At 47.3% G+C, this 12,150-nt stretch overlaps 1 protein-coding gene across 1 annotated transcript; it reads left to right on the forward strand.

Annotated features, from left to right (window-relative positions):
- Positions 1-566: 566 nt before the first annotated feature.
- Positions 567-11,558, forward strand: gramd2ab (GRAM domain containing 2Ab). Its single transcript, XM_085358854.1, has 11 exons — positions 567-670; positions 7,526-7,583; positions 8,872-8,944; positions 9,340-9,443; positions 9,637-9,735; positions 10,524-10,595; positions 10,669-10,728; positions 10,799-10,934; positions 11,011-11,104; positions 11,220-11,321; positions 11,496-11,558. The coding sequence occupies exons 1-11, from the start codon at positions 567-569 to the stop codon at positions 11,542-11,544; spliced, it is 951 nt and encodes a 316-aa protein (XP_085214980.1). The 3' UTR covers positions 11,545-11,558.
- Positions 11,559-12,150: the final 592 nt, after the last annotated feature.

Here is a 12,150-nt window from a genome sequence, read left to right on the forward strand (position 1 = left end):
ACGTCGACGATGTCGGTGTGAGGCTGCGACCTCGCACACACACACACACACACTGCATGTGAGAAGCCATCTTCCTCCCCCATCGTGCTGTTGCCATGGCAGCACAGGCGTAACGTGTGGTCCTTCAGATCGAAAGTTTCCTCTGCAGCTCAGCTGACCAATCAGAGCGCACCCTCATGTACACACAGTCCTGGATGATGTATCATCTGTGATCTGCCTCACAGGTGCTAACATGATAGGAAAAGTGCGTTTTTCCTATCATAAAAATGAGATCCTCTTACCTTTCACAATAAAAGCCCTTCACATATACACTGTCAGAGGGAACTAATGAAGCCACTTGCTAAAGTAATTCCTGCTCTCTGATTACTTGTCATGAAATAAAAGCCTCTAATAAATAAAGAGGTTTTGTTGTTTTGATAAAGACTATCAACAAAAATAAATATAATAAAAATTGTTTGTTTTCTTTTAAAAACTAAAATAAGACTAAATAAGACATGATGCACAGGTTCGTTTGATGATTAAAACTCTTGATGCTGTTTTTCCTCCTGACTTTCCAGGTGGTGACGATGATGTCAGAGCAGCTGGAGCTCAGTGATGATGTAGGTGTCCTGCCCCCCCATGAGGTGGAGCCCCCCAGGGAGGAGGATGGACCCTGCCCCCTACCCTTCAGGTGAGAAACTGCATCTTGTTCCTGAGCCAGTGTGACAGCTGGTGGAGGACAGGAGGACGGCCGGACGCTCGCTTACACTCAAAGTGTGAGCAAAACAGAAGGAGGAGCCCACAGCCTCATTAGTCCTGACAGAGTGTGTGTGTGTGTGTGTGTGTGTGTGTGTGTGTTTGGCAGCAGATTAAAGCTGAGGAGACGTGCAGGAGAGACAGTCGGCAGTGAGAGGAAGCCTCAGTGTCTCTCGCTGCGCTCTTATTCCCGTCACGTATGAAGCAAGCTGCAGTCACAGTCTGTGTGTGTGTGTGTGTGTGTGTGTGTGTTTGCACCACGTGCAATCAGCTCACGTTTCCTGGCAGCAGAGAAAGCCTGAGAGGCCAAACGGGAGGAAAACCCCAGAAACACTCAAAGGCTACGTTCACTCTGCAGGTCTTGATGCTCAATTCCGATGTTTTGATCAAATCCCATTTTTTTGTCTGCTCGTTCACACTACAAATAAAATGCGACAGCAAACGCGCTCTAGTGTGAACGCTCAAAGCCTGCATGCGCAAAAGAAGACGTCACACACAACGTGCTCAGTTTAGACCCAGAGCAACAGTATGTTTGACTGATGGCCTTAATATAAAGACTTCGGTCTTCACGTTTCCCAATTTTTGCTTTAAGTTATTTTGTTATTGACATAATAATGTAAATAACCTAATAATGATCCTTATTGCTGTTTTAGAGGAGCGGAGCTTCAAAGGATAGATTTCTGTCAGAATCTGCAGATTATACAGAACAAAGAAAATGTTCACGTTTCTCCAACGTTGTCTTCCCAACAGTTTCACTGGATGGACAGGAAGCGTTCACGATGTTGGACGCTGATATTTGGCGTCTGTCTTGTGTCAGTGACGTAAAAGACGGATTTAATGCGACCTGACCATCAAGCAGCAGTCGCTTTCTAAAACATCAGATATGTGTCGGATTCAGCACCACATACCAAAGTGACCCAGGTCGGATTTGTGCCGTTCACACTGTCACACCATGATCGGATATGAGTCGCAGTGGGTCAAAGAAGTCGGATTTGATGCGCTTTCGCCTGCAGTGTGACGCAGCCTAAGATTCACTGAAGCTTTCAGACTAACGATCGTCCCTGATATAGATATAAATATGAAGATGATTGTATCTCCGGCCCTGAGGTGGCTCTTCATGTTAAACATGACCAGAGTTCGTAACGATGAGCCTGCAGTTTGTGCAGTAATCCTGCAGGCCGCTTGAACACTCAGTTTGTCAGTTTTTTCTGCACTACGATCTCTGTGATGTCAGAGAGGGTGTGGTTGTTACCGGAACCACCAGTAAACAGAAACAGCTGGAGGAACAGTTTGCAGCTCCGTCACATGATCAGGTATAAAAAAAAACATCTTAACAGGAAGGTTGTCAGTTCAATCCCCCTGCTCTCTGTCCTGGTCGTTGTGTCCTTGGGCAAGACACTTTACCCTACCGCCTACTAGAGATGGACCGATCCGATATTACGTATCGGTATTGGCCCGATACTGACCTAAATTACTGGATCGGATATCGGAGAAAAATGGTAAATGGTAAATGGCCTGCATTTGTATAGCGCTTTTCTAGTCCATAGGACCCCAAAGCGCTTTACACTACATTCAGTCATTCACCCATTCACACACACATTCACACACTGGTGATGGCAGCTACATTGTAGCCACAGCTGCCCTGGGGCGCACTGACAGAGGCGAGGCTGCCGGACACTGGCGCCACCGGGCCCTCTGACCACCACCAGTAGGCAAACACGGGGTTAGTATCTTGCCCAAGGACATTTGGCATGCAGCCAGGATGCAGCCTGGGATCGAACCACCGACTAGGGCTGGGCCATATTATACCGTTCACGGTAATACCGGTATAATGTTAGGCAACGATAGGAAAATGAAATATCGCGATAGAATGGGAGTAAAACGCGCATGCGCAGTGCCTTTGTTTTCATACGCACATGGCCGATTGTTGAGTGAAACAGATGAACCAGAATTGGTTTGTAAAAATGGTGCAACTTCCGTGATGTGGAACTGGTTTGGTGTTTGTCCGTCAGATACACAACAAAGCACATTTTTTGCAGAACATGCAAGCGGCCGTTGTTATTGTCGTATTTGTCGGACTAAGATGCTCTTAAATCTGGGAGTAATCTGGGTCCCAAACTCCGTATATTTGACTTCAGGTCAAACAACACTGCAGCATCACTGAGAGTTAAAAACTGTCTAAATTCTTTCATCTTTAATAAAACGATCAGCATTGCTGCTTTACCAGGTGTAACTATAAAGTTTAACTTCCAGGCATCCATGAAAACAAAAGTTATTACATTTAACGGAGTTAGAAGTTAGCAGGAAGCTAGCGGAAGTTAGCTCGCTAGTTTCGCTAGTTACCTAAGCATGATATAGCATGTTCTGACGGAGAGATTTCTGAAAAAATTCAAATGTACAGCTCTGCTATCACTTCCAACATAAATGAAGACAGGAAACTAAACAGCAGTGACGTTTGTAGGGTTACTGAAGTTGGGCTAGCTGGTATATAATGATGTGCTACGTGATCGCTAGCGACACAGCTATGTTAGCATAACATAAACAGTGAAGCTGGAGGACGAACACTAACACTTTTCCACTTATAAAAGTTAACGTGAAGGTTCTTCATGGTTAGAGACAAATGCAATCACATGGCAGGATGCTGTAAACGGACCAAACTTCAGTCAGGAGAACAACTGAGATAATCCATCCACAATACGAGGTTAGTCATTAATATACTGCAACAACATGGGAATAGAGCAGCTGCCAGAGAATTCAACATTAATGAATCAATGGTACAGAAGTGGAGGAAGCAAGAAGAATGAGTTTAATAAAGTTTGATTTATCTGACTGCCTTGTTTCGCTTAATGTGCCTTATAATCCCGTGCACCTTATGGTCCGAAAAATGCGTACTGCACACTGCAGTTTAATGTTGCAAAGCACCTCTTTTTAACTTCAGTGGATATTATACATGGTTATGCTCAGGATATGTCAGCCCATTTCTACTGGAAATGCCTTTGGGTTAAACTTTCAGCAAGGAATTTGCATTTGCACTGTTACATTTTTATAAAGCTTTAATGTACATAAAAACCAGCTTCTTGTTTAAGTGAAAATAAATGGAAGGTTGTCTTTTTGCACTAGTAATGTTGTGGAGTTGTATTTTGTCTCGCATCAATTATATCGTCGGTTATATCGTTATCGCAAATTTTCAAATATATATCGTGATAAATATTTTTGGCCATATCGCCCTGCTCTACCACCGACCTTCTGATTAGTGGCTGACCTGCTCTGCCACCTGAGCTACAGCCACCCCAGAAAAATAAAAAATGTAATCCGATCCATTAAATATCAAAAAAGCACCTCACAGAACTTGCGACACGGCGTAACTCGGCTCATAACCGTAGCACGTCGCAGCAGTGTGCTCACGTGATCGAGCGGCTGTGGCGTGCCCTGTGGTCAAACCAGCATTTCATCAACCGATATATGGAGCGACTGCCTCTCCTGCTGCTACTTCAATCATGAAACTGATCAATGATCAGCTGATCGGCTTTTCTCTCTTCTTTGCTTTTGGCCCACTTTGCACCAGAAAGAGGAAACCAGCGGCTGAACAACAGCAGCACGTTTAAGCTTGATCAGCTGTTGTTAGAATGTATTTAATATTACTTTCTACTCGAGGATCTTTTTCTACGTAGCTGACGTAACTGTGCAGGGGCGGATCTAGCAAAGTTTAGCCAGGGGGGCCGATAGGGCATGAGCAGGGAAAAGGGGGCACAAAGACATACTTTTCTTTCTTATTCTCATTTAAAATGTCGAGCTTTTAATAAATAATTATCTGACACCCAAAGTTTTAATCTGATGTAAAATGTATAGAAGTCCATTACTGTATATAGTAACTGTTAAGTCTAATATACCCTAGTAAGCTGTAGTACTTTTTCCATCTGTGCAGTTCTGTAGAAGGAAGATGTTGAATCTATTTAATATTTCTTGAAAAATAATTTATTTCTGCGCAATTTTTTTCACACTGCATCAAATTAAAGTTGATTACGTCGATTAAGCATCATGAGGTGGGGGGTGGGGGGGTTCATTTTTGAGGGAATCTAAAAGTGTGTCGACTAAACCCGGCTTGGCACCTGAACAACAATTTTCTAATCTGTTGTGCGGCGTGAACACGTCCTCCTTTCTCTGCCCCACTTTCCCTGCACGCTCCAACAGTTTGCACAGTTACTTCTTTTATGGTGTTTTCAGTGGGAGAGGGAAGCGTGCCAGTCGGCCTCGGAGCTGCAGTGGCCGATGGGAGTCGTTAATAACGCTCATCAGCATCGCTCGCGGTCAGACCTCCTCCTCAGCTCCTCATTTGTTTTCCTCTTTGCATAAACCTCACATGGATTCACCCCTTCCTGCCCACAGTGCATTTACATGAGCAGGAAACCTGACACGAGGTGTGTGTGTGATCAAACTGCAGAGCCTGAGCTGTGTGTCAGAAGGTGGATTAACACCTCGGCTCAGCTCTCCACGCTGATGTTTCCTCACTCTTCATGTTTTTCACGTGACCGGTCAGACGTTTCTTTCCTCACGCCGCCGTCAGCAGCCGAGCAGGAGTTTATGAAAACATGGGAGACGACAGACGCGACAGGTAGAGACAGACGCTCGGCTCTGGGTCGGAGAAAAACTTCCTCCCATCAATTTGAATCAGAAATGTTTAAACTGTGAATTTTCGTAGTTTTCCCAGAAGTCAGTCGTTGGTGTGGTGACGATGATTTTTAATGATTTGTCTGCGATTTCTCTCTGAAATCAGCCGCAGACCTCGTGTTTGTTCAGTTAGTTTGGGATCGAGGATGAAAATCAGCTGACAGTGAAACTCTCCTGTTTGCATAAAATGACTGAAGAGGATCATTAATGATGTTAGAGCGTCTGCAGACGTCTGTCAGACACGAGGGACGCGGTGGGTTTGAAACGGTGAGGTGACCTGAGGGTCAGCTGTGTCGCTTCCATCATCTTCTGCTGCTTCTGATCAGCCGAACATCTGTGACCTCCAGAGTGTTTGCAGGTGCTCGGGTCAATCCTTCTTTAACTCAGAAACAAGCTGTTTTCGCTCCTCCCCCTTTAAGTCAAGTTTGTTCTGATTGGCTGCCCCTCACAGATAGCGTTAAAGGCCTTGTTTCTGACAGAGGAGCTGGAGCTGCACAGAACGTGGCGAGCCTCAGCCGGGCTCGCATGAGTAAAAGCTGCACTGCTGCAGCTCAAGGAAACATGCAAATGAGCAAAACGTGACCAGCGTCACCATCCGGCGCTGTCGAGGCCTCGGGGGGTCGCACGGGGCCGGTCAGGTGTGTTGTCTGTGTCTGTAGATGGTGGAGGCCACAGTCAGCTGTGAGTGGCTCAGTGTGGAGATAATTATTCTGTGTGTGAAGCACCGTCCTGCAGTTAGAACAGGAGGCTGCAGGAGGGAAACCTCACCACTGTACTCTGTGCATGAATCAGCTTCCAGACTGTGAGCAGTTCTTGAGCCGAGCGCTGGCGCGCTCTTTGGCCGGGAGGTTAAACCTCCGTGTGTGTTGCACCGTGATGACACGTCGTGCTGTGATGTGTCATGAGAGCTTTGAATTTACTGTCCATTCATGTCTGTTTGGATGAGAGACGCCTCTCCCTGAAGATGCTCACAGACACAGTACAGTAGTTTTCCAGGATTCCTGGTTTCTGCACAGAGATTATCCCAGATAGCACAAAATCACTACGTGGAAACTTAGTTAATGCACTCGATTAACTGATCATCAGCAGGTGAGAGCACCTCAGTGGAAGCAGAAGCTCTGGAGGTTTGCAGGAACGACGTCAGCGGTGATCTTAAGGAAGCAGCTGTTTCTCCTCGTCAAGAGTTACGAGCTCGTTTCCAAACCCTCTGAACGGGCCTCCTTCACTAATATTTGCGTGACTCTGTGTATCGTTCGTAACCATCAGTCCTGAGCAATATTATCTCCATAATGCCCCGCCCCCATTTCTCTGTGTAAGGAAACAGGTGAAGCAGAAAAACTGGTGATGATAAGCTGAGAGAGAAGCAGCTTTGCAAAGTGTTTCTACGGGAGTGACGACCGTTTAACAAATAAAGGAATAAATTAGTGCTGAATATGGTTTCCCCTCAGATAATTGATCCTGTAAGGCAGGGGAACTCCAGGCCTCAGGGGCCGGCTCCTGCAGGTTTTAGTTTAGATTAGTTGATTGCCAGGCGTCTGGAGAACTTCATGTGACTTAAATCAGCGTCTAAAATCTGCAGCCCCCCCCCCCCCCCCCCCCCCCCCCCGCTGTAAGTGATGAATCCAGCAATGGTAGGAGTCATTTTCAATGAAAGATAAGAACATTTAAGACATGATGAGGTAAGGGTTAATGGAATATGTTTAATCTGACTGGGGCCACGGTGCGAACCCTGAACACCGTCGTGGTGAAGCGAGAGCTGAGCCTGTTCAGTGTTCACTGAGGGAGGCGGTTGGGGGCGGTGGTGGAGGGAGGAGGAGCCGAGTGAACCATGAATACCAAAGAGCTGCCGCAGAGCTCAGAGAGCTGTGCATGAATAAATGCTGCAAACATCGATGAAGTGAAACAACCTGTGGAGAAGAGTGGACCAGAACTCGTCCACAGCGATGAGACAGAGTGATGAAGTCACTCAGGAGCGATTGTAGTTGTGTGCATTTCCTTCTAATCCAGTGTGTTTGTGCTCTCTGGGACTAAAAGGAGAACTTCTGGTATCACTGGGCCGCTCCCAGTACAGAAACTGCAGTTTGTGTTTGAGTCTAACCGAAGGTGCTGCTGTGTCCCGCAGGCTGCAGCTGATCGACGACTTGTCCTACGAAGACGTGAAGAAGTGTTACAGAGAATCGGTAAGTAAAACCTGCCCTTGCACAGAGCAGCAGGAGGTCCAGAGACAACCTCCATGGGGACAGGGGTGTGTTTGTGTGGGCGTTTTGTGGGCAGGATCCACATGAGTGGACAGAAAAGCTCAGGCGACCATCAGGAAGCAGCAGCAGCTCTAATCCCAAACATTTCTTTGGGTTTATCCGTTAGTTTAATGTTTTAGGACCAACGAGGCAGGATCAGAGAAGACGATGGAGACCTAGGTGTCGAGCTGCCGCTGACTGTTGTTTCAGTCTTTGTTGTCTCAGACAGGAAGAGGAAGGCAGGAAGTCTCGCAGAATAAAGCCGTACAGGTGTACGGGGGCAGGGCGGTGTGTACATGATGTAACGTCTGACCTACATGCGAGGAACCCAAACAATGCTCCAGAAACACGCCGCTCGGTTTGTAGTCAGCTGAGCTGGAGGAAGCGCTCAGATCTTTTGTTTCAGGTGATACAAACTCAAAGCTGTTTCCCGATCACGCCTCAGGAATCAGCGCCAGCCTGTTGAAAGTAAAACACGCACCAGAGACGGGATGGGGTTGAGCTTCTGGGATTATTTCCATAAATAATACACCATGAAATAAAACAACTTTCTGGGTTTTTCCCACTAAAATTATACAGTGAAATAACTTCCTGTTATTTCACTATGAACCATAAAAAATGTCCTTTTATTTCAGTGCTTGGCTTATTAATAACAGGAAGTGACAGGAACGTCTCGGTTTTCACTATAAAACGAACATAAATGTACCATTAAACAAATAACATGAACCGATTTTTATTACAGATAAACTATCCAACAACAAATATACTGTCAATAACAGACAGCATGATGTTTGTTTGAATATAAAGAACATTTATTCATAAATATTCACTCTAATAAAAATAAACCTTTATTAAACAGGCTGCTGGTTATAAGCCACTAATGTCACAAATGAAACCACATTTTCTGTTTGTTTTCATATGTAAATATCAGGTGCCAGTATATAACCATAAAGATGTTTTATTAAATGAAACTATAAATATGAATCTGTGGCTGATTTGTTTTTTCACTATAAAGCAAATGTTTCCAACTATAAAATAAGTGAACTATAAAAGCACCGTGTTAATGTGTTTTTATCGTTAACTATAAAAACACAAACTCTGCGTCTCCTCCGCTGTAGACAAACAGGAAATGAGCTGCACGTCCTTCAGCCGTGATGGGAAACCTTTTGAACCTGGTGTTGTAAACGCTCTCCATGCAAACGTGTAATCGTGTGTTTTTGTGCGTCCACAGACTGTCAGCAAATACAACTCTCAGTACCACAAACTGTTCCAGGCGGTTCCTAAAGAAGAAGTCCTGATGAAAGGTACCGAGTGCAGCACTCACCGCCTGCTTTAGCTCACATGTGAAACCGTCAGCACGACACTTTGAAATCATTATTCGGTTCCTGTCAACGGCACCGCTCGCAAATCTCTCAGGGCGCTGCTATCCAGTCCAAGTCTGTGACCGTGTCGATGGCATGTGTCTAAAACAAATGCAACAAATTCACCCAAAAACGCCTGAAACAGAAGAAATGAAAGTAGACGCCCCGGGGTGACCTCCACCCAGCGAGCTAGCCAGAAATCCCTCAGTAAAGAATGCCGTGAGAACAGTTTCTGCTTCCCAACCGATGTCTGATCTAAACTGTGTCCTGACATCTGCTCATCTGTCTGTCGAACGATCTCAGTCGGTTTACGCTAACACGATCCGCTCTCGCTGCAGCGTATTCCTGCGCTCTGCTCAGAGACATCCTGCTGCAGGGGCGACTCTACATCTCCAGGAACTGGCTGTGTTTCTACGCCAACCTGTTCGGCAAAGACATCAAGGTGAGCGATGACATCACCTGTCACATGGCCACTTTGAATCAATTCAGTGAATTAATTTAAAGAAATCCCGTTCGGGGTCATGGAGCAGGTGGATCCGGTGCCCAGGGTTGGACGTCTGACCTTCTCAGGTTCAGCTTCAGGCGCCTCTCACCTGAGAAGCTCTGACTTTGTGCGTTTGTGTTTCCCGAGGCAGGTGTGCATCCCGGTGGTGTCGGTCCGGCTGGTGAAGAAGCACAAGACTGCGGGTCTGGTGCCGAACGGCCTCGCCATCACCATGGATACAGGACAGAAGGTATCCCCGCTGACCTGTCCGAGCATCATGTGATGTTGCACTGACCAGAGACATCTTTCAATTTCATTGTACCTGTGACAATGACAATAAAGAATATTCATTCATTAATGAGCTTTCTCTTTGCCTGCACCAGATGCAGAGTGATGACATCATCCGCTCTGCGCAGTCAGTCAGAATTATTCAGGCATTTCTGATCTGACTCTGAGATTCGTTGAAGCGCCTGTAGAGCGCGCTCTCCTCTGCCACCGCTCGCACGCCGAGCAGGCGTTTGTTGGAGGGTCCGCGCTCACTGCTGATGGACGGGAATGTGTCGCTGTCTCGCCTCACAGGAGTATGAACTATTTAAAGGCTTTTGACCGCTTAAGCCCCGAGCCTAACTGATCTCCTGCCTTTTGCCGCCGTATCGGGGGCGTTGGGGCTTAAGAGGTTAAGAGTTCACCTGTTTCTGTGAGATTTAAACTTTAAACATGATCGTGTTGTTCCGATCAGCTGAAAATGAAAACCCGTTACGAGCTGCGAGTAGTTGCCTAAAAATGGGATCGCAGATACAAGAGGAGGAGGGCTTCTCTGATCAGAAGAGGATGGACGGATGAATGATGGGTGGATGATTCGATTGGTGGATGACAGAGGGATGGGTGGATGCTTTAAATCTGTGAGTGGCTCCTGTTGCCGGAGTTGGTTTAAATGGAGGATTCAGAGGGCGGCGCCGAAGCTACGGTCCCGTCTGGACCTCGCTGCGATTGGGCGAACTGACTCTGAACGCCTTCTGTCTTTGTCTCCGTCCTCAGTACGTGTTTGTGTCCCTGCTGTCCCGAGACAGCGTCTACGACGTCCTCAGGAGGATCTGCACCCACCTGCAGGTCGGTCCACATTCAGCTTCCTGGTAACGAATGTTTGATTCTGGCTCACCTGGCGTCCTCTGTCTGTGCTCAGGTGAACGGGAAGAGTCTGAGTCTGAAGCAGTACCTGGAGGAGCCCAGCTCGCTGTCCATGGTAACAGCCTCGTCGGCAGCTTCTCTGCTTTTTACAAAGGTGTGTCTCTGAACCTGCGTCTCTCTGTCAGGACGAGTTTCCAGAGGTGCTGAAATGGAGACGGAAACCGTCGCTTCCCGCCGTCTCCTCCTCTCTCCCCGATTTGCTGGGAAACTCCACCCCCAGCCTCGCCACCACCACCACCTTCAGTGCTCACACGCTCACAGGTAGCCCCGTGCATCCGCCCGCCCACATTCAAAGGTAATGATGCGTTTACCCGTGTTCTCTGTCTCGTGCGTGTAGACTGCAGCCTGGAGACGGAGAAGATCCTGCTGACAGAGCCGGTACCTGAACTGGGCCACGCAGAGTACCAGCTGCTCAGACTCTTCATCCTGCTGTGAGTCAGATCCAAAACCAGCATACACAGCCGGTTCTTTCGTCTGCCGATTGGATGCTTTACTGCGCTTCTTCACAGGTGTGTCAGGTGTTTTTTACCTGTCTGTCTCTCTCAGAGTCTTCCTGCTGGTCCTGTCGTCCTGCTATCTGGCCTTCAGGGTTTGTCGTCTGGAGCAGCAGCTCAGCTTCCTGAGCAGCCAGCCGACGCTGAGAGAGAGGTACGCACCTGTGCAGGTGTATTCTCAGAAACTTTTCCCCTCACAGAGCCAAGACTTCAGGTTTTTAAATGATCCTTTTAAATCAGATAAAATCAACACAGCTTGATGCTCTGTGGCTGCATCGTGGAGCACATCCATCACGTATTCACAGAAATTTGCATGCGGCTTTTCCAGGTGTGGAGAAGTGCCCTGCTGGCTGGCCAATCAGAAGACAGGAACCTGATCCTGCAGCCTGTCAGCGTGTGAGGAGAAAGGCTGCTTTTTATAGCGTTAGCTGTTGGTGGTGCAGGAGAAGGCTCTCAGGAGGAGGAAGGAGCTTCATCTGACCCCTGCCAGCACCCGGTTAACATAGAGATGTTACAGTAGTCAACACACGCAGCAGACTAACCTTTGACCTCTGGGACAGAAATGTCGGCGTGTGCATTCCTGGTCAGTCACAGGTCCCGAGAACTGAAAATGTGTTGTGGGATACCGCACAGAAGTGTTCGACTGTTTTCCATCACGTCACCATCAAGGAGGCGTCTGATTGGCCCACACATCCAGCCTCGCCTCACCGTCAGCTGCTAGAAGCTGGAGAAAAGCCCAGATCCAAGCATCACGATCGAGCTCAGACCCTCATCACAGGACTCAGCCATAAACTGTATATAAAAGACGGACACAGTTACTGTAACGTTTCCCGCCTCCATGTTGGAGTTTTTAAAGCAGAGATGCGCCCCCCTGAATCCCTCCCCCCTCCCCGTGCCCCCTGACTCTGAACGTTGTGTTAAATTAAACCTGAAATCAGTGACTGATGTTTGTGTTTCCTGAAGCCGACTGCCCCCTGCTGGTC

Source organism: Diplotaxodon limnothrissa, linkage group LG7 (assembly GCF_057381915.1).
Source record: "Diplotaxodon limnothrissa isolate DT_005_m linkage group LG7, D_limnothrissa_male_GT1.1, whole genome shotgun sequence".
In the NCBI taxonomy this organism is placed as follows: Eukaryota; Metazoa; Chordata; class Actinopteri; order Cichliformes; family Cichlidae; genus Diplotaxodon; species Diplotaxodon limnothrissa.